Source organism: Lucilia cuprina, chromosome 2, assembly GCF_022045245.1.
Source record: "Lucilia cuprina isolate Lc7/37 chromosome 2, ASM2204524v1, whole genome shotgun sequence".
Taxonomy (NCBI): domain Eukaryota; kingdom Metazoa; phylum Arthropoda; class Insecta; order Diptera; family Calliphoridae; genus Lucilia; species Lucilia cuprina.
Window position 1 is genome coordinate 58,847,890 of NC_060950.1, and position 25,996 is coordinate 58,873,885.

At 31.1% G+C, this 25,996-nt stretch overlaps 4 protein-coding genes across 6 annotated transcripts in view; 3 read left to right on the forward strand and 1 right to left on the reverse strand.

The window, feature by feature from the left end:
* LOC111681718 overlaps positions 1-6,399 on the forward strand; it is an 11,579-nt gene extending 5,180 nt beyond the window's left edge. The window contains exons 2-13 of one of the 2 annotated variants that reach the window (XM_046951868.1): positions 1,015-1,247; positions 1,881-2,240; positions 2,301-2,496; positions 2,559-2,660; positions 2,721-2,916; positions 2,973-3,161; positions 3,218-3,360; positions 3,436-3,926; positions 4,647-4,802; positions 4,862-4,996; positions 5,063-5,185; positions 5,252-6,399. In XM_046951868.1, the coding sequence (XP_046807824.1) occupies positions 1,015-1,247; positions 1,881-2,240; positions 2,301-2,496; positions 2,559-2,660; positions 2,721-2,916; positions 2,973-3,161; positions 3,218-3,360; positions 3,436-3,926; positions 4,647-4,802; positions 4,862-4,996; positions 5,063-5,185; positions 5,252-6,171 (3,244 nt within the window). In that variant the 3' untranslated portion in view covers positions 6,172-6,399. Of the gene's footprint in view, positions 1-1,014; positions 1,248-1,880; positions 2,241-2,300; positions 2,497-2,558; positions 2,661-2,720; positions 2,917-2,972; positions 3,162-3,217; positions 3,361-3,435; positions 3,927-4,646; positions 4,803-4,861; positions 4,997-5,062 lie in introns of both variants that reach the window. The other variant, XM_046951863.1, reaches the window with a different exon arrangement.
* A 6,459-nt stretch (positions 6,400-12,858) lies between these two features.
* Positions 12,859-14,063, reverse strand: LOC111681731 (DNA-directed RNA polymerase I subunit RPA43). Its single transcript, XM_023443624.2, has 2 exons — positions 13,418-14,063; positions 12,859-13,358 (listed from the first exon to the last, which is right to left on the reverse strand). The coding sequence occupies exons 1-2, from the start codon at positions 13,967-13,969 to the stop codon at positions 12,912-12,914; spliced, it is 999 nt and encodes a 332-aa protein (XP_023299392.2). The 5' UTR covers positions 13,970-14,063; the 3' UTR covers positions 12,859-12,911.
* Positions 14,064-14,569: 506 nt separating this feature from the next.
* Positions 14,570-16,059, forward strand: LOC111681726 (gamma-interferon-inducible lysosomal thiol reductase). Of its 2 annotated transcripts, none has more exons than XM_023443618.2 (3): positions 14,570-14,881; positions 14,969-15,313; positions 15,381-16,059. In XM_023443618.2, exons 1-3 carry the CDS (start codon positions 14,720-14,722, stop codon positions 15,633-15,635), a joined length of 762 nt encoding a protein of 253 aa, XP_023299386.2. In that variant the 5' UTR covers positions 14,570-14,719; the 3' UTR covers positions 15,636-16,059. The 2 variants fall into 2 exon arrangements, with proteins under 2 accessions (XP_023299386.2, XP_023299387.2); XM_023443619.2 differs by having other exon boundaries at positions 14,574-14,821.
* A 6,448-nt stretch (positions 16,060-22,507) lies between these two features.
* On the forward strand, positions 22,508-25,130 carry LOC111681723 (NHL repeat-containing protein 2). The gene is made up of 3 exons (XM_023443614.2): positions 22,508-22,811; positions 22,873-24,080; positions 24,149-25,130. The coding sequence occupies exons 1-3, from the start codon at positions 22,577-22,579 to the stop codon at positions 24,935-24,937; spliced, it is 2,232 nt and encodes a 743-aa protein (XP_023299382.2). The 5' UTR covers positions 22,508-22,576; the 3' UTR covers positions 24,938-25,130.
* The last annotated feature ends 866 nt before the right edge of the window (positions 25,131-25,996 follow it).

Sequence of the window (25,996 nt, forward strand, 5' to 3'; positions counted from 1 at the left end):
TAGTCTAGTCTATAGTCTAGTCTATAGTCTAGTCTATAGTCTAGTCTATAGTCTAGTCTATAGTCTAGTCTATAGTCTAGTCTATAGTCTAGTCTATAGTCTTAGTCTCTAGTATATTGTCTAGTCTACAGTGTAATCATTTTGCAGTCTACATTGCAATCTACAGTGTAATATAAAAGTATTATTTGTATTATTATTATTTTATAATTTAAAATTTCAATTTCCCATGCCTGGGTTGAAGTCAGGATATTTCACTTCACAGAATTTTGCTTCCTTGTTGTGTTTAAAGATGAAGATGGACGCAAATAATCGGATTTGTCAAAGATTTAAGGAAATGCATAAATAAAAAATAAACAAATTTAAGCCTAGTTAAGGCATGCAGACACTTTAGAAATTTTAAGTTTATGTTAATGTTTAAATGAAATTCTTTTAATTTGAAATACATATTTTAAAAAATAACACGTTCAGAATATAAAAAGTTTAAAACAAATTGAAATTACATCAAGAAAACGTCAACAAATGTTGCTTCGTACTTTCTATTGCAGTCTTTCTCCTTGAGTTTGGTGACCAAGTTTTGGGTTAATTTCAAAAAAATTTACTTTTGTCCGGTTCAATCATTTGGTTCTTCAATAATTGTCAATAATATTTGAATTCATATCTATTAAAATTATTAAAAATTTTATTTCTCACTTAAAACTAGAAAGTTCATTCACACTAAAATACATGTAGCCAAATTAATACAATTTAACTGATTAAACCATTATATGTGAAACCAATTGACGCATATAAAACCATAAACATTCATATAAAAATTGTTTATACATAATTCACATATACTAAGCGTACATGAACTAGTCATAACAGTAAAATAAAATCAATCAAAATTCTACTGAAAAGTCCACAATTTTGATTGATTGGGCATTTTTATTGTCTAAATGTATTGATAAAGCACCAAAGAATTAAATTTATGATCGTTTTGATGATTGTTTTGTATTTTTTGTTTTTTTTTTATAGATTTATGCCTCCCATCACACCCTCAACGTGGAAAAATGTACGTAATGCTGATCGCTTTTCCCCAGTATGCCCGCAAAATGTACCCATACCACCAAATGGTCCTGAAGCATTGTTGGAAGTACCCAGGGCTCGTTTGGCCCAACTTAGACGTTTACTGCCGCTCTTAAGTAATCAATCGGAGGATTGTTTGTATTTAAACATTTATGTACCCTATGAACATCGAAGACATAGACGTAAGTTTTTGTTTTATAATTATAAATAATTTTGCTATTTATATCAATGAATTTTGCAATTAAAGTGAAGGTTTATTTAATGATCAGGAAGTCTTCAATTCCGTAGTGCATTGCAGTTTGTTATTTAAAAAATTACTGCAAGCATTGTGGAAATGATGATTTTATGATATAGAGGTCAACATAATAATTAACGCAAAATATTTATATCTCACAAATAATAACAGATTTCTGGAACTACAGTCTGAACTAGAACTGAACTAGAACTGAACTAGAACTGAACTAGAACTGAACTAGAACTGAACTAGAACTGAACTAGAACTGAACTAGAACTGAACTAGAACTGAACTAGAACTGAACTAGAACTGAACTAGAACTGAACTAGAACTGAACTAGAACTAAACTAGAACTAAACTAGAAATGAACTAGAACTGAGCTAGAACTGAACAAGAATTGAACTAAAATAAAACTAGAACAGAACTAGAAATGAACTAAAACTTAACTAAAACTGATCTGAACTGGAGATTAACTAGATGTGAACTATAACAAAACTAGAACTGAACTAGATCGGGATGTTGAAATAAAAATTACTATTCTAAGTTTTACATAATGTTTTGTAACACATTTTTTCTATAGGTTTTACCACCAACAGTGGCGAGTTAAATGACACACCAAAATTACCCATAATACTATTCATACATGGCGAATCGTATGAATGGAATTCCGGTAATCCATATGATGGTTCAGAATTGGCTGCGCATGGCAATGTTATCGTAGTCACCATAAATTTTCGTTTGGGCATATTTGGTTTTCTAAAAACCGGTGGCAAAGAAAGTGCACAGGGTAATTTTGGTTTAATGGATTTAGTGGCGGGTTTACATTGGCTTAGAGAAAATTTACCCGCATTTGGGGGAGATCCTCAGGCAATAACATTACTGGGACATGGTACGGGAGCAGCACTAGCTAATATATTAGTAGTGTCGCCGGTATCGAGTGGTAAGTTTTAATATACTTTTAACAAATACAACCATTTTAATAATATTTAAAATTTCTTAGATCTAATACAACACACCGTTTTAGTAAGCGGTTCGGCGTTATCACCCTGGGCCATACAGAAGAATCCTTTGTTCGTTAAACGTCGAGTGGCCGAACAGACTGGCTGTCATGGCGATATGTTATATTATGATTTGGCACCATGTTTGCGCACTAAAACGGTGGCCGAACTCTTAGCCGTTAAAATCGATCATCCACGGTAAGTTATATGGTAATGGGAAACGTATGTATATGTTTTGACATATCATATTTCTTTACTAGATTTTTGGTCGGCTTTGCTCCATTCATCGATGGTACTGTCATATCACCCAATACAGATTCTATTGGTAAATTATCACTGCCTTTGGGTTCAGCTATTGTTAGGTAAGTTACTTTATATATACGCAATCGGTTAGTAAGATTAATTTTGAATTTATATTACAGTACATCAGGAATTGAATATGCAAATTTTCCTAAACGTAATCTTATATTTTGTCTTACATCGGTGGAATCACATTTAGACTTGAGCGCCCAAGACTTGGAATTTGGTTTCAATGAAACTAGACGTGATCGTATTTTAAGAACTTATGTACGTAATAATTTTCACTATCATCTAAATGAAATATTTGCGGTACTAAAGGTAAGTTATTATGATTTATAAGTAAGGTGAGAAATTATTCATTTTTACCTTTATAGAATGAATATACCGATTGGGATAAGGCCATACGTAGTCCCTTAAGTTCGCGCGATGCCACATTGCAATTTTTAAGTGATGGTCATACGGCTTCCTCCCTAATCAAATTGGGTTATATGCATAGTTTAAGAGGGGGCCGGGGTTACTTTCTACATTTCAAACATCGCACCGTAGAAGAGGAATATCCACAGGTATGAGTTTAAAATTATTTTTTTTTTAAACATTATTTGATTAGCGTCTCTTACAGCGAACTGGCTCAGTGCGAGGTGAGGATGTGCCATTTTGGTTGGGTTTACCTATTTCACCCTTATTTCCGCATAATTATACAACTCAGGAGAAACAAATCAGTCGTTTAATGTTAAGATATCTGGCTAATTTTGCCAAAACGGGGTAAGTTGAGTTAACACATAGTTGTAAAGACAATACACATTAAATAAACACATATCTAATCTATTTATCTCTCAGTAATCCAAATCAATCATCTCTATCAACATCTGGCCAACCTTCTTCGTCTTCCTTAATTGGTTCACCATCCTCGGCCTCGTCTTCACCCTCTTCAGCGTCCTCATCTAGAAGTCAAACTGCCGATGATGCTCATGAAAAAGTAAAAAGGTCATCATTTAATATTGTAAATGCTACTACATCGTCGTCGTCATCTTCATCAGCATCACAATCCAGTGGTCCAATTAAAAGTAATGCCATTGTAGTTGACGTTGAAACTGCCGCCGCTAGGGAGGCTTTGAACTTGGCTGTGCTCTATAATCAACGTCGTACCAAACGCACTTATTATAAACGTCACTCTCGTAGTAATGATGATCATAGCGGTAGTGCTTCCAGTGAAGTGAACTATTTTTTAAGTCTCAACAACAACAATAATAATAATAATAAATTAGATGGCGATGAGCTGCCATTTTGGGATGCTTATGACGTTGTGAACCAATTGTATATGGAATTGGGTGAGTTTGAAAGGATTCCGAAATGTTGTAATGAACTGGAACTAAACTAGAAATGAACTGGACTAGAACTAGAACTGAACTAGAACTGAACTAGAACTGAACTAGAACTGAACTAGAACTGAACTAGAACTGAACTAGAACTGAACTAGAACTGAACTAGAACTGAACTAGAACTGAACTAGAACTGAACTAGAACTGAACTAGAACTGAACTAGAACCGAACTAGAACTGAACTAGAACTGAACTACAACTGAACTACAACTGAACTACAACTGAACTACAACTGAACTAGAACTGGACTAGAACTGAATTAGAACTGAACCAGAACTTTACTGGACTAGAACTGAACTAGAACTGAACTAGAACTGAACTAGAACTGAACTAGAACTGAACTAGAACTGAACTAGAACTGAACTAGAACTGAACTAGAACTGAACTAGAACTGAACTAGAACTGAACTAGAACTGAACTAGAACTGAACTAGAACTGAACTAGAACTGAACTAGAACTGAACTAGAACTGAACTAGAACTGAACTAGAACTGAACTAGAACTGAACTAGAACTGAACTAGAACTGAACTAGAACTGAACTAGAACTGAACTAGAACTGAACTAGAACTGAACTAGAACTGAACTAGAACTGAACTAGAACTGAACTAGAACTCAACTTGAACTGAACTGCTTCTAAACTATTTTAAACGCTTCCCATTTATTTTCTAGGTAATAAAGCCGAAATCCAAAGTCATTACAGAGGTCACAAATTATCCATGTGGTTGAATCTTATACCACAACTGCATAGGCATGCCAACATGAATGATCAGTCCATGAGACATCATCAGTTTCAGGATGATTTAAATAATTTGAATTTATATGAAGGTTAGTTAGTATTTAACAAATTGAAAACTAAATATTTATTTTTCATAAAAATTGTACAGGAATTGTTAGAGCTCAAATACAGACCAAGCCGGATGATGACGATGAAACAATATTGCTGCCAAAGGGAAGACCAACACCGCCGCCAGTTGCACAAGAAACTAATACCACACAAAAACCCAATGGAGGCACTACAGGTAACTTTTTAGGAAATTATTTAAGTGTTTAGTTATCCTATTATTGAAATGTTTAATTTTTTCTAGAATGTGGAGTTGATGGTGCCATGTTTGTGGCCGAAATGACTACAATACCACCTTCCGACAATCGCTCTTTGGTTTTGGATAGTCGTGAAAAAGAAATGGCAACTGCTTCCACCGGTCTCATAGGTAATCTAGAAGTCTTAAGACGTTTAAGTGGTAAACAATTTCAAAGTTATACTACTGCTCTAGTAGCCACCGTGGCTGTGGGTTGTTTTCTGCTCATACTCAACATCTTGATCTTTGCTGGCATCTATCATCAGCGTGAAAAACGTGCTCGAGATGCTAAAACTAAGGAGGAATTACAGGATAATGATACGAGTAAAAATTCCAGTATGTTGAAATTGAATGCCCTGGGTAGTGAGACGGGTTCGTTTAATGGTAGTGGTGCTGGTGTTAGTGGAAAAACAACGGTAGTGTTTGGCGAATATAGCTGTTATGATGAAAAGTCTTTGCAGACTAAAGACGAAAAACTCATGGTAGAATTACCACCGCCTCAAATGATAGATCCGAATTGGCCTGCTTGTTCTACCAGCACCTTAGATTTATTGAAAACTAAACATCATACACCCCTTGATACCACCTACACCCTTAGTAATGTAGTGCCCATTAATACAGAATCACAAACAGATCACTTAATGGCAGTCAATGCCATGGAAATGTCCACCTATAATCCTTTGCCTATGACTTCGGGTTTGATAATAGATCCTACTCTAGCTACTGCTAATGCTACATCGTCATCGGGTTTACTAAGCAAACGTGGTTCATTTGTGGGTTCAGCGAGTCAATTGAATCAATATGATTTCGCTTCGGTACAGTCTTCAGATCAAATGTCCTTTAAGGATATAGAAAATGCTGTTAAGGCCTCGGCTACAATGGATGATGATATAACACATGATGATGATATACCAGAGCCACCACCACCGCCAAGATCATTTCATAATATGCAACAACAACAGCAGCAGCAACAACAACAACAGGGAGGAACAAATGTGCCAGCAGCGGCTAGTGGGAGTGGTGGCGGTGGAGGTATATTAAGACAAGCCGGTACCACATCGTCCACTCAGACGGGAGGAGGTAAAAAACGTGTACATATACAAGAAATATCTGTCTAAATTTAGTAAAATGAAAACTAAGTTAATAATTTGTTTATTTTGTTTTTAATTGCATATTTATTGGAAGAGTAAGATTAGAGAGTAATTTTCTCGAAAAATTCCTATATAAGGGTATTTTTCTCGAACATTTTCTATAATATGGAATTTTTTTTAGAAAATGTTCTATAAAAAAAATGTTCTATATAAAATTTAAAAAAAGAGAATTTTTTTAGAAATTAAAAAAAGAGAATTTTGTGGAAATTTTTTTATAAAAAGAGAATTTTCTCAAAAAATGTTCTATAAAAAGAGAATTTTGTCAAAAAAATTTCTATAAAAAGAGAATTTCCTCAAAAATTTTCTATAAAAAGAGAATTTTCTCAAAAATATTATTTATAAAGAGAACTTTTACAAAAATTTTCTTTAAAAAGAGAATTTACTAGAAAATTTTCAAAAAAAGAGAATTTTTTCAAAAATTTTCAATAAAAGTAAAAAGAGAATTTACTCGAAAATTTTCTATAAAAAGGGAATTTTTTCGAAAATTTTCTATAAAAAGAGAATTTGTTCGAAAATTTTCTATAAAAAAAGAATTTACTTGAAAATTTTCTATACAAAGGCAATTTTATAAAAAATTTTCAAAAAAAAAGAGAATTTTCTCAAATAGTTTCAATAAAAACAAAATTTTCTATAAAAAGGGAATTTACTCGAAAATTTTCTATAAAAAGGGAATTTTATCGAAAATTTTCTATAAAGAGAGAATTTTATCGAAAATTTTCTATAAAAAGAGAATTTTCTCAAAAATTTTCAAAAAAAAGGGAATTTTCTCAAAAATTAAAAAAAAAAGATTTTTCTCAAAAATTTTCAAAAAAAAAAATTTTTCTCAAAAATTTTCAAAAAAAGGGAATTTTCTCAAAAATTAAAAAAAGAGAAAGATAATTTTCTTAAAAATTTTCAATAATAAGAAAATTTTCTATGTAAAGAGAATTTTCTAAAAAACTTTCTATGCAAAGATAACTTTCTCGAAAATTTTCCAGAAAATGTTCTATAAACAAGAATTTACTTGAGAGTGTTCTATAAAAAGATAATTTTCTCAAAAATTTTCGATGGAAGGAGAATTTTCTTGAACATTTTATATGAAAATGTTTTATAAGAAAGGATTTACTCGAGAATGTTCTATAAAAAGATAATTTTCTCTAAAAATTTCGATGGAAATAGAATTTTCTCGAAGATTTCCGATAGAAAGAGAATTTTCTTTAAAACATTTTAAGAAAATAAAATTTAGTTAAATTTAAAATTGTCTCTTTTTCAAAGAGAAATTTTTTAAAATTATCTATTTTTTATAAAAATTTCATAAGTTTTATTTAAATTAATGGAAGTTTTTTTAACTCTGTTCAAAATCTCTTCTTCTTGTATACTATAACATTTTTAAATTTTTTTATTGTTTTTTTTTAATTTAAACAAAGCTTTAATTAAATAAATTTTAAATAAATAAAATTTACTATAAAACTAACTATAAATCAACTTGTAAATGTATAAATGTTGTTAATTTCCCCTTATAAATAAATTAAGTTGTTATAGAAAAAATCCTTTTGTTAATTAAAAATATTTATAAATATAAATATTTAAAGAATAAACTTAGTTATGTAAAAGAGACTTAAACTAATGAAATTAATTTAAAAGAAAACTAAAAAAATATTACAGCTAAATTTTTTTTTAAATATAACTTACATATACAATATTGAAAAAAACTAAGAACTTAATGTTTAATAATTTCATAAATTTTATATTATGTTAATTAACTTACAAACAAACTCATAAATAGCTAATAAAACATAGAAAGGTTAAATAAAAACAATGATATATTTCAAAAATTTTAACAAATTTTTTAACTTTTTCAAAAAGAAAATTCTTTAAGTTTATAATTTTTAATTTAACCTTCTATTATTAATACTTAACTTTAATCTTAAAAAAAAAATCAAACAAACTATATGGTTCAATGTTGTGTACCTTTTGTTAAACTTTAATATTTAAAAAACAAAACTTAAATTCTAGATTTTATTATAAATATTGTATTGTATTTTCTGTATATTATGTATTGTATACTTATGTATGTATATCTATTATATACATATGTACGTATTTATGTAAATGTTATTTAAATACTAATATACAGCATTCATTAAAAATAAAAAAAATAATTAACTATATTATAAACATTAGTTTATAAAGAAAATAAACAATTGAAACTAAATTGTTTAACAAACATTAAATTGAAAAGATTCACATCAGGCATGGAAAATTCAGTACTTTAGTAAATTTTTCCGTACTTTGTGATATTTTCGATACATTTTCTTACTTATAAACTTTTTATAAGTAGTCCCATAGTGTAGTTTATAGCATAGTCTCAATAGACTAGTCTGGTCTATTATCTAGTCTATAGTCTAGTCTAGTGTCTAGTATATAGTCTAGTCTATAGTCTAGTCTATAGTCTAGTCTATAGTCTAGTCTATGGTCTAGTCTATGGTCTAGTCTATAGTCTAGTCTATAGTCTAGTCTATAGTCTAGTCTATAGTCTAGTCTATAGTCTAGTCTATAGTCTAGTCTATAGTCTAGTCTATAGTCTAGTCTATAGTCTAGTCTATAGTCTAGTCTATAGTCTAGTCTATAGTCTAGTCTATAGTCTAGTCTATAGTCTAGTCTATAGTCTAGTCTATAGTCTAGTCTATAGTCTAGTCTATAGTCTAGTCTATAGTCTAGTCTATAGTCTAGTCTATAGTCTAGTCTATAGTCTAGTCTATAGTCTAGTCTGTAGTCTAGTCTATAGTCTAGTCTATAGTCTAGTCTATAGTCTAGTCTATAGTCTAGTCTATAGTCTAGTCTATAGTCTAGTCTATAGTCTAGTCTATAGTCTAGTCTATAGTCTAGTCTATAGTCTAGTCTATAGTCTTGTCTATAGTCTAGTCTATAGTCTAGTCTATAGTCTAGTCTATAGTCTAGTCTATAGTCTAGTCTATAGTCTAGTCTATAGTCTAGTCTATAGTCTAGTCTATAGTCTAGTCTATAGTCTAGTCTATAGTCTAGTCTATAGTCTAGTCTATAGTCTAGTCTATAGTCTAGTCTATAGTCTAGTCTATAGTCTAGTCTATAGTCTAGTCTATAGTCTAGTCTATAGTCTAGTCTATAGTCTAGTCTATAGTCTAGTCTATAGTCTAGTCTATAGTCTAGTCTATAGTCTAGTCTATAGTCTAGTCTATAGTCTAGTCTATAGTCTAGTCTATAGTCTAGTCTATAGTCTAGTCTATAGTCTAGTCTATAGTCTAGTCTATAGTCTAGTCTATAGTCTAGTCTATAGTCTAGTCTATAGTCTAGTCTATAGTCTAGTCTATAGTCTAGTCTATAGTCTAGTCTATAGTCTAGTCTATAGTCTAGTCTATAGTCTAGTCTATAGTCTAGTCTATAGTCTAGTCTATAGTCTAGTCTATAGTCTAGTCTATAGTCTAGTCTATAGTCTAGTCTATAGTCTAGTCTATAGTCTAGTCTATAGTCTAGTCTATAGTCTAGTCTATAGTCTAGTCTATAGTCTAGTCTATAGTCTAGTCTATAGTCTAGTCTATAGTCTAGTCTATAGTCTAGTCTATAGTCTAGTCTATAGTCTAGTCTATAGTCTAGTCTATAGTCTAGTCTATAGTCTAGTCTATAGTCTAGTCTATAGTCTAGTCTATAGTCTAGTCTATAGTCTAGTCTATAGTCTAGTCTATAGTCTAGTCTATAGTCTAGTCTATAGTCTAGTCTATAGTCTAGTCTATAGTCTAGTCTATAGTCTAGTCTATAGTCTAGTCTATAGTCTAGTCTATAGTCTAGTCTATAGTCTAGTCTATAGTCTAGTCTATAGTCTAGTCTATAGTCTAGTCTATAGTCTAGTCTATAGTCTAGTCTATAGTCTAGTCTATAGTCTAGTCTATAGTCTAGTCTATAGTCTAGTCTATAGTCTAGTCTATAGTCTAGTCTATAGTCTAGTCTATAGTCTAGTCTATAGTCTAGTCTATAGTCTAGTCTATAGTCTCTCTATAGTCTAGTCTATAGTCTAGTCTATAGTCTAGTCTATAGTCTAGTCTATAGTCTAGTCTATAGTCTAGTCTATAGTCTAGTCTATAGTCTAGTCTATAGTCTAGTCTATAGTCTAGTCTATAGTCTAGTCTATAGTCTAGTCTATAGTCTAGTCTATAGTCTAGTCTATAGTCTAGTCTATAGTCTAGTCTATAGTCTAGTCTATAGTCTAGTCTATAGTCTAGTCTATAGTCTAGTCTATAGTCTAGTCTATAGTCTAGTCTATAGTCTAGTCTAGTCTCTAGTCTAGTCTAGTCTAGTCTATAGTCTAGTCTATAGTCTAGTCTATAGTCTTGTCTATAGTCTAGTCTATAGTCTAGTCTATAGTCTAGTCTATAGTCTAGTCTATAGTCTAGTCTATAGTCTAGTCTATAGTCTAGTCTATAGTCTAGTCTATAGTCTAGTCTATAGTCTAGTCTATAGTCTAGTCTATAGTCTAGTCTATAGTCTAGTCTATAGTCTAGTCTATAGTCTAGTCTATAGTCTAGTCTATAGTCTAGTCTATAGTCTAGTCTATAGTCTAGTCTATAGTCTAATCTATAGTCTAGTCTATAGTCTAGTCTATAGTCTAGTCAATAGTCTAGTCTATAGTCTAGTCTATAGTCTAGTCTATAGTCTTGTCTATAATCTAGTTTATAGTCTAGTTTATAGTCTAGTCTATGATCTAGTTTATAGTCTAGTCCATGATCTAGTCTATAGTCTAGTTATAAGTTAAAACTATTTAAAAATATTAGTTTTCCATGCCTGATTTGCTGCATACATTAGAGCATCATTTATACATACATCCTAAAAATATGCTTCACATTTAATATTTATAAGTGAATAACTAATTCTGTGAATCTTTTATTCCCTCATATAACATTTTTTTAAGAAATCATAAAAAACTACAAATAAAATGTATTATTTTATAAAATGAAATCAAAAACATAGCATTAATTAAAATAATTAATTAATTTAAATTAACTTAATAAATGTCTCAAATTTTATTGATTTTTTTTAATTTTTGTTTTATTTTCTTTTTTTTAATTTCTGAAAAACTTTTTTTTTCAATTTAGTAACTAAATCAAAAAAAACATAATGATATAATTATAATAAATAAATTAAATATAAAATAATGCATTCTTTAATGTAAAATGTCTCTATCTGTGTGAATTTTTATTTGATATGTGACATACAACAACAACAAAAAACTAAATAAAAAATTGATTATTAATAAAAAAAATTAATATAAAATAAATACAGTGATATAAAAACAACACAAGTGTTTTATTTATATAAAATACATACTGAAAACATTATCTTTTAATAGAAAATTTTCAAGAAATTTCTTTTTATAGAAAACTTTTGAGAGAATTTTATTTTGATAGAAAAGGTTCATCGTGACTATTGTCTGGTCTACAGTCCCAACACAAAGTTTAGCCTATAGAGCCCACTATCTACTATAGAACTATAGTATAGTTTATAGATTTTCTAAAGTTCAGTATATAGTCCAGACAATTATTGTACCCTACTCCACTATAGTGGGGAGGGTATTATGCGTTTGTGCTGAAGTTTGTAACAACCAAAAATATTAGTCCTAGACCCACCTTTAAGTATACCAATCAGCTGAAATCGGTCCATTATTTCTCCTAGCCCCCATACAACTGTACCCCCACACAATATTAAAATACTGACTGATGTAGGGTATCATATGGTCGGCAATGTCCGACTATAAATTCATACTTGTTTTTTTGTATTAGTTAGTCCATGAATGCCGGACATCCTTAAATAGGATGGCGAGATATTCAAACATCGTACTCGTATGGGTACGAGGACACGGGGACTCTACAGGCGATTGTATCGCTGACGAGTTCGCGAAGACAGCTGCGCAGTTGTCCGACACGGACATAGACCATTTCTGCGGTACTCCGATAGGAGTACGCAAAAGACTTATGGGTAACATGTTTAATGAACACAGGCAAGATGGGAAAATGAGCAAACTTGTACCCAAACAAAAAAGATATGGCCAAAGCTTGATAAAGAGCGCACGGACCATCTTCTAAGACACAGCCGAATCCAACTCAACTGTGGATAACATGTTTAATGAACTCTCACAGACAGGCAAGATGGAAAAATGAGCCAACTTGTACTCAAAAAAAGAAGATATCCAAAGCTTGATAAAGAGCAAACGGACCATCTTCCAAGATGAAGCCTGAACTACCAACCAACCTAATGAACTTAATTTACACGAAATTTTTTAAACAAAAAATAATAATTGTTTATTTACAATTTAAATGTACATATATTAATCTTTATAAATCTTAAGTTTGACATATAATAAAACACTTGTCTGTGTAAAATGCAATGTTTGTACTACATTTGAAATTGTAGGAAAAAAAATTAAACATAATAAAACTTTATGTTTTTCTCAATCATTTTACAATATAAAATCCTAAAACATTTCATAATATGTTTTCTTCCGTACTCATCTAGGTTGCAAGTTTTTACTTCTAACTAAAACCAGCTAAACTGACCAGTACCAGAACAGATATAATGATTTTCATTAGGAGTTAAACAAAATTTTAAAATATATTTAATTGTTACTAAAAAATGAAAAAAAATCAGTTAAAGAAATAGCTAAAAATATATATTATGATCTATAAAGGAGGTAAAATGTTTTACACACTGTTCACATCATCTTCAATTTCAGATTTTACTTTAACTTTCAAAACGGAATCTTTACTTTTATGCTTTTTCATGGAGCTGGCTTCTTTTTCTTTTTTGATCTTTTTAGGTGTGGGCGGCAAAGAGTCATCACTAAATGTTAATTCACGTTTGATTTCCTTGTTTACTGGTATCTCGCTACTTTCTGTTCCAGAAGATTGTGAGCTTTTACGTTTTTTAGATGATTTTTTCTTATCTGATTCAATTGGAGTTTCTTCTGCAGTCTTTTTGGACTTTTTAGATTTTTTAGGTTTTTTATTATTACATTCCTCTAAGGCATCTTCGAATTCTGAAGGAGCTTCAGTTTTTATGATCGACAATAAATCATCAAGTTCCTGGCCACCATCTTTTTCTTCTATACCAGAATCCGCATTCTCTTCCTGTTTGAATACAATTTTTTTCTGCAAATAAAGTTTAAATAATTACTATTTGTTTACGTTTTAAATAAATATCTTCTTACCGCCTTAGCTAAGGCTTTCTGAGCACCAGGAGTCAATAGTTCACCATCTATGTAGGGGAATACATTTTGCAAATTATACTTGCGTATACGGAATTTGACTTCCTGATCCATTTGGACTTCTTCTTTATCCACTTTGTGGGCCACTCTCAAATTGGCATTAAAAACACGATACAGAATTACGCCTACTTGATGCGGACCTATATGTTTGACTACTCCTGTGAGCTCAGCTCCTTCTTCGGGCTTAAAAACATAAACATCTGCATTGATGTTGACATGTATACGTGCATCATCAGCACGCATAGCTCCCGTAGTGCCCAACACTTTAATATTCTTAACATCCAATACTATGCCATCCAGATGAATGTCATAGAAACCAACTTTACTTCTCACCAAATGGGCCATAAGAACATGTTTGAAATCAGCCAAACAGAAAGGTCCCATGGACAAATGTAAATTTGTATTAATTTTCCGCACACAAGAGCCTTCTGTCTCTGTATATTGATCCAATTCCTTGGTGGTATACTTAACATATTCCTGCAGTCTTTTGGCCATTGTTTTTATTTAGGTTTTATGATAAAATTGTATTTTTTTATAAAATTTATATTAAAAATCTAATTGCAACAAGCACATTGTACATGTGTTAAAAAGAAATGTCAAAAAATATTTCAATAGAGTATGTTCAGTTTGTCTATGGTATAATGTTGCCAGATGATTTGTTTGCAAATAATCATGAAATCGACTTTCGTGATGGGAAATTTTTTCAAAATTCACATTCTCTTTTTAATTTTTTACTTTATTACACGTTTGGCATTTCCGTTGAAATCAAAAATTTAAATAATGTTTAATTTTATTGAAAAATATATTTTTTAAAAAAATTTCGATTGTTTTAAATATTTTCAAATATTAATTTTAAAACTAAAATCGAAAATCATGTCGCTTACGCCCATTTTGCAAAAAGGGCTCGATATCAATCGAAATCTGTTTTGTTGTTATAAACAATATATTTGCTTCCGAAATCCCACTTTCTGATCTCTCGGATTACGATTTTATTTAAAATCGTTGAAAATTTAAAAACCAAACGTAGTTGAAAACTTAGCAGTCGATTTTAAACCGCCGCCGACACACTTAGCGTCAGCCAACGCCGCCGTTAATATTTGTTGACGCAGAGCTCTGACCCCAGTTGTTGTTTTACGGAAAACAAATCTACAATACAAAAATAAAAGAAAAACATGAAAATTTCCCTTTTTACGATAAAATCGAATCCAATAAACTAAAAATAAATTAAAAAAAAACAATATACAAATGGTTTCGGCAACACGTAAACGTATTCTCCTCTTATTGATTGTTATTGTACTAACATTTCTGCTTATACGCTTCCTGTTGTACAATGGAACACTATTGGCTGTAAGTATGCAGTATCCACAGGCACAAGTGGTACAAAATAAACAACACACAACTAGCCACGTAGGTTTAGTATTAAAGCCATAAATATTTACTTAAGCAAAAGTGATTAATAATAAGAAATCATATTTACGCTTGTTAACCCACTAGGAAACCCAAAGTTATAGACGTGCACCTGGTGCTCCGGTAATTGTGGCGGTATTTTATGAAGCTTTATGTCCGGATAGTAAACATTTCATAATGAAACAACTATTGCCGGCCTATAAAGAGGCATCGCCGCTAATGAATGTACAACTTATACCCTACGGTAAGGCTACTACTTACACTAATGCCGATGGCAGTTATCGTTTCGATTGCCAACATGGTCACTTGGAATGTGAGGCAAATACCTATCATGCCTGTGTCATTGAGGTGGTAGAAGATGCGCTGGCGCGTCTAGAAGTTGTGACCTGTATGATACGTGATAATCATTTGCCAAAAGAAGCTTTCCATAAGGTGGGTACAAGAGTTGTCTTTTTTCCAATTTGTTTGTAAACTATTTATTTATTTATTTTGAAATTAGTGTGCCAAACAGCACAATATTGAAAATATTGATCTCATACAGAAATGCTATGATAGTTCCAATGGCAGTGAACTGCTGAAATTGAATGGTGATGTTACTCATGCCTTACGGCCTAGCATTACTTTCATACCCACTATAACCTTGGATGGTTCTCAAGGACGTCAGGCCACTATTTTAAAAAATCTTCTAGCTGAAATCTGTAAAATTGCTGGTGATAATGAAAAGGCCGAAGAAATCTGTAGTAAACATATTTGAAAATATGTTTTCTTGGGAAAAGAAATTCCATTTATATTTTAAATTTGGATGCGTTTTATTTTTCAACATTGTTAAGTTTATTTCTTATAAAAATATAAGCATTTAATTTTTTAAAAGAATTTTATCTTATACACAATAACAAAATACTATAAAATCCCCTGCCACAAGTTGAAAACGTGAAAAAACTGAAACAAGTCCAAAGATATTAACACTTTATTTTAATTCTAAACTAAAAAGAACAAAACAAAAATTTTCTGGTCATCTTTATTTTGTATACTTCACGAATAGTCGAGTATTTTTAATAATTATTTAAAAAAGTAATTAATAAATTTAAAAATTGTGTGTAGAGCAATTTACTTTAAGTTGAAATTATTCTTTAATATATTTTAATAAATAAAACGAAAACTTTTTGTTTAAAATTAAACAGTTATTTTGAAACCATATGAAGGATTATGTGTTATGACCCGTGCGGGTCGATCTTCATGAAATTTGGGAAATGGATATATTTTTATTTAATTTGTTATATAGAATTTCATTGCAATACTAATGGTTATAAGTCCAGCCATTTTATAAAAGGGGGTTTGTATGGGAACAAGGGTTTATTATGAGCAGATCATTACAAAAATCGGTGGTGTCTTTTATACTTATATAAAACTTATTTGTTCCGATTTCGGGGAGCTAATAGTATGTCTGAAGAGATAGTAGATAAGCGGGAAGTCCAGTTGTATGGGTGTCTAGGTGAAATAATGGACCGTTTTCAATAAACTTCGTAACGCTGCCTATAAACAGGTTTGGTTCAAATTAGGGTTCTATAGTTGAAACGAAAAGTCGACTTTTCGACTTTTTGCATTTTATGAAAAGGCGACTTTTCGACTTTTAATATTTTATAAATAGTCGACTTTTCGACTTTTTCCGACTTTTCGACTATTTTCGACTTTTTCCGACTTCTTTCGACTTTTTCCGACTATTTTCGACTTTTATCGACTATTTTCGTCTTTTTCCAACTTTTTATGACTTTTCGACTTTCCGATTTTCCGACTTTTCGACTTTTTTTGACTTTTATTTACAAAGTCGACTTTTCGACTTTTTTTCATAGAAGATAGTCGAGTTATCGACTTTTTTGTAACAAAATAGTCGACTTCGACTTTTCGACAAAAAGTCGATTGTTCGATTTTTCGAAAGTCGATTTATAGAACCCTAGTCCAAATATCTTAAAATTCGCGACCTATATCTTGGACAAAAAAATTGCATGGACTGCTAGCCAGTCGGACCAACAGACAGACATGTTTTAATCGACCGAGAAAGATATTCTATGGTGCGTGTTACAAACATCAGCACAAACGTATAATACCCTCTCTACTATAATGGTGTAGGGTGTAAAAATCTATAGATTTTATATTAATTCTATAAAATGTTCTAAAAAATTTTACTTTTTCCAGAAACATGTTCAAATTTTCTTTCTTATAGGAAGCCACTAGGGTATACCCGTTAAGAAAACAACCTATTAAAAAAACAGCAAACCGTAACAGCTGTTTTTGTTTGTTGTGTGGTGAGTTTTATTAAAAACATTAAGTTTGTGTGTGGCTAATTTGGCGATTTTTCGATAAACTTACAAAATAAGATAATTTTTTATAACTTCTGGAACAAATGAAAATGAAACAAAATATACCCTAGAACGATGAAATCCGGAAAAAAATGTATGCCATCCGATTTCTACACTTCCAACTTAAAGTTCTATATAGGTTTTTATCGTGCACAAGATCGTCCGATAGCAGTTATATATCATTTTATATATACGGCCATAGTTACATTTTTTGTAAAAAAAAAGTTTGTTGTTGTAGTACACACCCTAGAACGATGAAATCCGGAAAAAAATGTACGCCATCCGGTTTCTACACTTCCAACTTAAAGTTCTATATAGGTTTTTATCGTGCACAAGATCGTCCGATAGCAGTTATATATCATTTTATATATACGGCTATAGTAACATTTTTTTGTAAAAAAAAGTTTGTTGTTGTAGTACACACCCTAGAACGATGAAATCCGGAAAAAAATGTATGCCATCCGATTTCTACACTTCCAACTTAAAGTTCTATATAGGTTTTTATCGTGCACAAGATCGTCCGATAGCAGTTATATATCATTTTATATATACGGCTATAGTAACATTTTTTGTAAAAAAAGTTTGTTGTTGTAGTACACACCCTAGAACGATGAAATCCGGAAAAAAATTTATGTCATCCGATTTCTACACTTCCAACTTAAAGTTCTATATAGGTTTTTATCGTGCACAAGATCGTCCGACAGCAGTTATATATCATTTTATATATACGGCTATAGTAACATTTTTTGTAAAAAAAAAGTTTGTTGTTGTAGTACACACCCTAGAACGATGAAATCCGGAAAAAAATGTATGTCATCCGATTTCTATACTTCTGACTTAAAGTTCTATATAGGTTTTCATCGTGCACAAGATCGTCCGATAGCAGTTATATATCATTTTATATATACGGCCATAGTTACATTTTTTGTAAAAAAAAAGTTTGTTGTTGTAGTACACACCCTAGAACGATGAAATCCGGAAAAAAATGTATGTCATCCCATTTCTACACTTCCAACTTAAAGTTCTATATAGGTTTTTATCGTGCACAAGATCGTCCGATAGCAGTTATATATCATTTTATATATACGGCCATAGTTACATTTTTTGTAAAAAAAAAAAGTTTGTTGTTGTAGTACACACCCTAGAACGATGAAATCCGGAAAAAAATGTATGCCATCCGATTTCTACACTTCCAACTTAAAGTTCTATATAAGTTTTTATCGTGCACAAGATCGTCCGATAGCAGTTATATATCATTTTATATATACGGCTATAGTAACATTTTTTGTAAAAAAAAAGTTTGTTGTTGTAGTACACACCCTAGAACGATGAAATCCGGAAAAAAATGTATATCATCCGATTTCTACACTTCTGACTTAAAGTTCTATATAGGTTTTTATCGTGCACAAGATCGTCCGATAGCAGTTATATATCATTTTATATATACGGCCATAGTTACATTTTTTGTAAAAAAAAAGTTTGTTGTTGTAGTACACACCCTAGAACGATGAAATCCGGAAAAAATGTATGTCATCCCATTTCTACACTTCCAACTTAAAGTTCTATATAGGTTTTTATCGTGCACAAGATCGTCCGATAGCAGTTATATATCATTTTATATATACGGCTATAGTAACATTTTTTGTAAAAAAAAGTTTGTTGTAGTACACACCCTAAAACGATGAAATCCGGAAAAAAATGTATGCCATCCGGTTTCTACACTTCCGACTTAAAGTTCTATATAGGTTTTTATCGTGCACAAGATCGTCCGATAGCAGTTATATATCATTTTATATATACGGCTATAGTAACATTTTTTGTAAAAAGTTTGTTGTTGTAGTACACACCCTAGAACGATGAAATCCGGAAAAAAATGTATGCCATCCGGTTTCTACACTTCCAACTTAAAGTTCTATATACGTTTTTATCGTGCACAAGATCGTCCGATAGCAGTTATATATCATTTTATATATACGGCTATAGTAACATTTTTTGTAAAAAAAAAAGTTTGTTGTTGTAGTACACACCCTAGAACGATGAAATCCGGAAAAAAATGTATGCCATCCGGTTTCTACACTTCCAACTTAAAGTTCTATATAGGTTTTTATCGTGCACAAGATCGTCCGATAGCAGTTATATATCATTTTATATATGCGGCTATAGTAACATTTTTTGTAAAAAAAAAGTTTGTTGTTGTAGTACACACCCTAGAACGATGAAATCCGGAAAAAAAATGTATGCCATCCGATTTCTACACTTCCAGCTTAAAGTTCTATATAGGTTTTTATCGTGCACAAGATCGTCCGATAGCAGTTATATATTATTTTATATATACGGCTATAGTAACATTTTTTGTAAAAAAAAAGTTTGTTGTTGTAGTACACACCCTAGAACGATGAAATCCGGAAAAAAATGTATATCATCCGATTTCTACACTTCTGACTTAAAGTTCTATATAGGTTTTTATCGTGCACAAGATCGTCCGATAGCAGTTATATATCATTTTATATATACGGCCATAGTTACATTTTTTGTAAAAAAAAAGTTTGTTGTTGTAGTACACACCCTAGAACGATGAAATCCGGAAAAAAATGTATGTCATCCCATTTCTACACTTCCAACTTAAAGTTCTATATAGGTTTTTATCGTGCACAAGATCGTCCGATAGCAGTTATATATCATTTTATATATACGGCCATAGTTACATTTTTTGTAAAAAAAAGTTTGTTGTTGTAGTACACACCCTAGAACGATGAAATCCGGAAAAAAATGTACGCCATCCGGTTTCTACACTTCCAACTTAAAGTTCTATATAGGTTTTTATCGTGCACAAGATCGTCCGATAGCAGTTATATATCATTTTATATATACGGCTATAGTAACATTTTTTTGTAAAAAAAAAGTTTGTTGTTGTAGTACACACCCTAGAACGATGAAATCCGGAAAAAAATGTATGCCATCCGATTTCTACACTTCCAACTTAAAGTTCTATATAGGTTTTTATCGTGCACAAGATCGTCCGATAACAGTTATATATCATTTTATATATACGGCTATAGTAACATTTTTTGTAAAAAAAAGTTTGTTGTTGTAGTACACACCCTAGAACGATGAAATCCGGAAAAAAATGTATGTCATCCCATTTCTACACTTCCAACTTAAAGTTCTATATAGGTTTTTATCGTGCACAAGATCGTCCGATAGCAGTTATATATCATTTTATATATACGGCCATAGTTACATTTTTTGTAAAAAAAAAGTTTGTTGTTGTAGTACACACCCTAGAACGATGAAATCCGGAAAAAAATGTATGCCATCCGATTTCTACACTTCCAACTTAAAGTTCTATATAAGTTTTTATCGTGCACAAGATCATCCGATAGCAGTTATATATCATTTTATATATACGGCTATAGTAACATTTTTTGTAAAAAAAAAGTTTGTTGTTGTAGTACACACCCTAGAACGATGAAATCCGGAAAAAATGTATGTCATCCCATTTCTACACTTCCAACTTAAAGTTCTATATAGGTTTTTATCGTGCACAAGATCGTCCGATAGCAGTTATATATCATTTTATATATACGGCCATAGTTACATTTTTTGTAAAAAAAAAGTTTGTTGTTGTAGTACACACCCTAGAACGATGAAATCCAGAAAAAAATGTATGTCATCCCATTTCTACACTTCCAACTTAAAGTTCTATATAGGTTTTTATCGTGCACAAGATCGTCCGATAGCAGTTATATATCATTTTATATATACGGCTATAGTAACATTTTTTGTAAAAAGTTTGTTGTTGTAGTACACACCCTAGAACGATGAAATCCGGAAAAAAATGTATGTCATCCCATTTCTACACTTAAAGTTCTATATAGGTTTTTATCGTGCACAAGATCGTCCGATAGCAGTTATATATCATTTTATATATACGGCCATAGTTACATTTTTTGTAAAAAAAAAGTTTGTTGTTGTAGTACACACCCTAGAACGATGAAATCCGGAAAAAAATGTATGTCATCCCATTTCTACACTTCCAACTTAAAGTTCTATATAGGTTTTTATCGTGCACAAGATCGTCCGATAGCAGTTATATATCATTTTATATATACGGCCATAGTTACATTTTTTGTAAAAAAAAAAGTTTGTTGTTGTAGTACACACCCTAGAACGATGAAATCCGGAAAAAATGTATGCCATCCGGTTTCTACACTTCCAACTTAAAGTTCTATATAGGTTTTTATCGTGCACAAGATCGTCCGATAGCAGTTATATATCATTTTATATATAGGGCTATAGTAACTTTTTTGTAAAAAAAAAGTTTGTTGTTGTAGTACACCCTAGAACGATGAAATCCGGAAAAAAATGTATGCCATCCGATATCTACACTTCCAACTTAAAGTTCTATATAGGTTTTTATCGTGCACAAGATCGTCCGATAGCACTTATATATCATTTTATATATATGACCATAGTAACATTTTTTGAATGTTTTTTATTAAAAGGCATTCTGTAACGATATAATCCCAATTATATTTATATTTTATCAGATTTGTTCCTTTCCACATTTATACACATATTTTAATTGATCAAAAATATTTTTTTTAATGTAAATCATGAAAATCAATTTTTTTGAATTTTTTCCACGTGCTTAAACACATATTGAAAATGTAAATAATGAAAACGAGTTTTTGCGTCTTTTCCACGTGCAGAAACACATATTTGTAAACAAAAATAACTCACCACACCAAAAAAAATGTTTATTTTGATAAAACAGCTGTTACGGTTTGTTTTATTTTTCGTCGGGTTGTTTTCTTTATGTGCGTCACTAGGGTTCTATAGTTGAAACAAAAAGTCGACTTTTTGCATTTTATGAAAAGTCGACTTTTCGACTTTTTGCATTTTATGAAAAGTCGATTTTTCGACTTTTCGACTTTTAATATTTTATAAATAGTCGACTTTTCGACTTTTTCCGACTTTTTTCGACTCTTTCCGACTTTTCGACTTTTATTTACAAAGTCGACTTTTCGACTTTTTTCATAGACGATAGTCGAGTTATCGACTTTTTTGGAACAAAATAGTCGACTTCGACTTTTCGACTTTTTTTGACAAAAAGTCGATTTATAGAATCCTAGAAGCCACTAAGAAAAAAATCACTTTTCTATCGAAAACTGAAAATTTGATTAATTTTTAATATCTTCTTAGTCACTATATTCTCTACACACTGAACATACGCCTTCATTTATTAATTTCTTTTTTTGACATATTTACCTTTTTTTGGTTGACAAATGAAATCATTACACTTTCCACCAATAACACAAAAGTTCACAATTTTTTTATGAAATTCTGGAAAAATACGAAAAGTTTTATACAAAATCTATTTACAAAAATGGACAGTGAAGAATTGGAACCTATGGACATGTTAGCCTATATCACTGAAGAGTTACAGGGACGCTATAGGGCAGCTAAAGATGTCACAGCCCAAGCACAAATTTTTCAAGATTTCCTTAGGCGCTGGGAGGCAGATAGTGCTTTGGATGTGTTAAGGAAACAAAATTATGAAGTGCAAAAGGGTATATTGAAAAATTGTTATAGTTTTTCTTTATATAATTCTAATATTAATAATTTTTTTAGACCTTGATTGGTTCAATGTGAGTCAGCCCTTGACCTTGGAAAGCTTAAGAGGAAAATTAGTGGTATTGGATTTCTTTACTTACTGCTGCATTAACTGTATGCATATATTACCCGAATTGAATGCTTTAGAGAAATTGTATCCTGTTGAACGTGGCCTGGTGGTGGTGGGTGTCCATAGTCCCAAGTTCGAAAATGAAAAGGATGCTGCCAATATTTTAGCGGCTGCTCAACGTTATGGCATTGAACATCCCATAGTTAATGATCCACGCATGTCTTTGTGGCGTGCTATAGGCGTACGTTGTTGGCCTACTTTAATGGTTTTGTCTCCCAGTGGTGCACCTTTGTTAATGTTAATGGGTGAGGGGCATGCCTTATTTTTGGAACGTTTCACCGAAGAGGCTTTAAGATTCTTTGCTCAAAAACAAGAGCTAAAATACTTTGCTTTACCTTTAAGACCCTCTTTAGGTCTTTTGCCCGCCTCGAAGTTAAGATTCCCCGCTAAAATTTCACGCAATGAGGAAGGAAATTTTGCGGTAGCCGATGCCGGCAACAATCGTATTTTAGTGTTTAATATTAAAGGAGAGGTTTTGCAAAAAATCGGCAGCGGTGTTGCTGGTTTGGCGGATGGCAATCTAGAGATGGCACGTTTTAATTGTCCGCAGGGAGTGGTATTTCTTAACAACGACACACTTATAGTTGCTGATACCGAAAATCATGCAATACGCCAAGTAAGTTTAACAAACAAAACCGTCGAAACCTTAGCTGGCACAGGACAGCAGGGGCATGATCGTGTAGGCGGTAAAATTGGACCATTGCAACAAATATCTTCTCCCTGGGATGTGGCAGTTTTTCGAACACGAGACATGGACATGTCTTTTCATTTGGATGAACAAAATGTACCTGAGAAAACCATTATTATTATATCAATGGCTGGTACTCATCAAATATGGGGCTATTTCCCAGAAGGTATGATTTGGTGGAAATTTAAGAAATTCGAGCCACGCACTTGTGTGTCTGTGATAGGCAATGGCATGGAAGAGAATCGTAATAATTCTTATCCCCAAAATGCTGCCTTTGCACAACCCTCCGGTTTGGCTATGGCCAAAGACTATTTGTTTATAGCGGACAGTGAAAGTTCCAGTATACGCAAGGCCTCCATGGTGGATGGCAAAGTTTTAGCTGTGGTAGGAGGAGATCGTAATCCACAAGTAAGTGTGTTATATAAAAAGCAATTGAAAAAATAGATAGAAATATTTAATTTCTCTATACTTTTTAGAATCTTTTCGCTTTCGGTGATGTTGATGGTAAACAATATGCCGCCAAACTCCAGCATCCTTTGGGTGTAACTTACAATCATATCAATGGTAAAGTTTATGTAGCCGATACCTACAATCACAAACTTAAAGTTATCGACGTCGACACGAATACCATTGAAACCTTGGCCATAAAACAGTACAACGATGATTCTAAACTGCAACAATTCAATGAACCAGCTGGTCTTTGCTTCGACTCAACTGGTCAATATATGCTTGTCTCCGATACTAATAATCATCAAATTTTACGCATTAATATGCAAACCCTTAAAGCCGAACCAATTAATTTAAACTTCCAACAGGTGAACAATGCAGACGTAACCGTTACTGATGGTCCTTTGCGTTCCGGCCTAGAATTACTAAAAAATCTTCCCCTTAAACATTGCAAACAATTAAAACTGCAAGTAACCGTTTCTTTAGATGACCAATTGAAATTTACCACAGATGCTCCGCAGAAATGGTCTATTAACAGTAACAGTAGTGCCTTAAAATCTTTAAATACTAAAGGTTCTTTAACCGAAGGTAAATTTTTATTACTATTACAACGTCAGGATGATATTAAAACTAACGTACCAAAGGAAGATATAAAATTAGACTTATCTTTAAGTTTATGCGATGCCAAAAGTTGTCTGATGAAAAGATTTTCCTTGATTCTTAATGATGATGGAGATTCGTTAATGACAAATAATTCAGCTGCTGAAGAGTGTAATGTTCAGATTCATATTACACCTAATGGTGTAAGACTTTGTTAAGGTTTTGTCCCCAAAAAAATTAAGTTGAGATTATGTTTGTATTAGTATTTTATGTAACCGTTATTGTTTAATTTGATCCTTTAAATCTGCTGATTTTAATAAAACACTAACTCAAAAAAACTAAATAAAAAAACTTAACAATACTGAATAAAAAGCTTTTGTTATAAAGGAACTACACAATTTTTAACAGTAATTCAGAAAAGCTCAATTCTAAATGAAATTCCAATTGAAAATGGGATTTTTCAAACGAAAAATTTAATTTTCAATTGAATTTTTCTAAATTTCAAATGAAAAATCTCAATTTCAATTGGAATTTTCTGAATTTCTTTTGAATTTCTTATTTTCAATTTAAATATTCTGAATTTTAAATGAAAAATCTAATTTTCGATTGATATTGATATGAAAAATCTCATCTTCAAATGTAAAATCTCAATTTCAATTGATATTTTCTGAATTGAATTGAAAAAGTACTCATTATAAATTGAAAAAGATAAAGAATATTTTCAAAATTAATAAATTTTGGAAATTTTAAATTTTTATAGTAAATTTTTGAAATTTATTATAAATTTTCTATTTTTAGAGTAAATTTTTGAAATTTATTATATTTTTAGAAAATTTTCTATAAAAGTAGAAATTTTTAAAAATTTTATATTTTTATTAAAATTTTTCGAAATTTACTTTTATAAAAATTTGGAAGTTTTATACTTTTTATAACATTTTCTATTTCATAGACCATTTTCGAAATTTTCTATTTCATATTCGAAATTTTCTAACATTTTCGAAGAGTTATTTATATTTTATAAAAAATTTCCGAAGTTTTCTATTTTTATAGAAACTTTTCCAGGGTGTTCAGATTTCATACATAGTTTCATATCGTGTTTAAAAATTTTCTTTTTTGATAAAAATTTTCTGTTCAAAAATTTTTAAATATTTTGTTCTATACTATTCTTTTATATTTAAATTTGTTTTAAAACATTTTCGAAATTTTCTATTTCCATAGAACATTTTCAAAAAGTTAAATTTTTTACAAAATATTATAATTTTTCTATTTTTTAAAAA

Excerpts from the sequence above, each read along its gene's own strand:
- LOC111681731 (XM_023443624.2), bottom strand. The coding sequence starts at position 13,969 with ATGGCCAAAAGACTGCAGGAATATGTTAAGTATACCACCAAGGAATTG. Across the intron at positions 13,359-13,417 it reads AGAAAGCCTTAGCTAAGGCG|AAAAAAATTGTATTCAAACA; the intron begins GTAAGAAGATAT and ends CTTTATTTGCAG.
- LOC111681726 (XM_023443618.2), top strand. The coding sequence starts at position 14,720 with ATGGTTTCGGCAACACGTAAACGTATTCTCCTCTTATTGATTGTTATT. Across the intron at positions 14,882-14,968 it reads AACAACACACAACTAGCCAC|GAAACCCAAAGTTATAGACG; the intron begins GTAGGTTTAGTA and ends TTAACCCACTAG. Across the intron at positions 15,314-15,380 it reads CAAAAGAAGCTTTCCATAAG|TGTGCCAAACAGCACAATAT; the intron begins GTGGGTACAAGA and ends TTTTGAAATTAG.
- LOC111681723 (XM_023443614.2), top strand. The coding sequence starts at position 22,577 with ATGAAATTCTGGAAAAATACGAAAAGTTTTATACAAAATCTATTTACA. Across the intron at positions 22,812-22,872 it reads AAATTATGAAGTGCAAAAGG|ACCTTGATTGGTTCAATGTG; the intron begins GTATATTGAAAA and ends TAATTTTTTTAG. Across the intron at positions 24,081-24,148 it reads GAGGAGATCGTAATCCACAA|AATCTTTTCGCTTTCGGTGA; the intron begins GTAAGTGTGTTA and ends TATACTTTTTAG.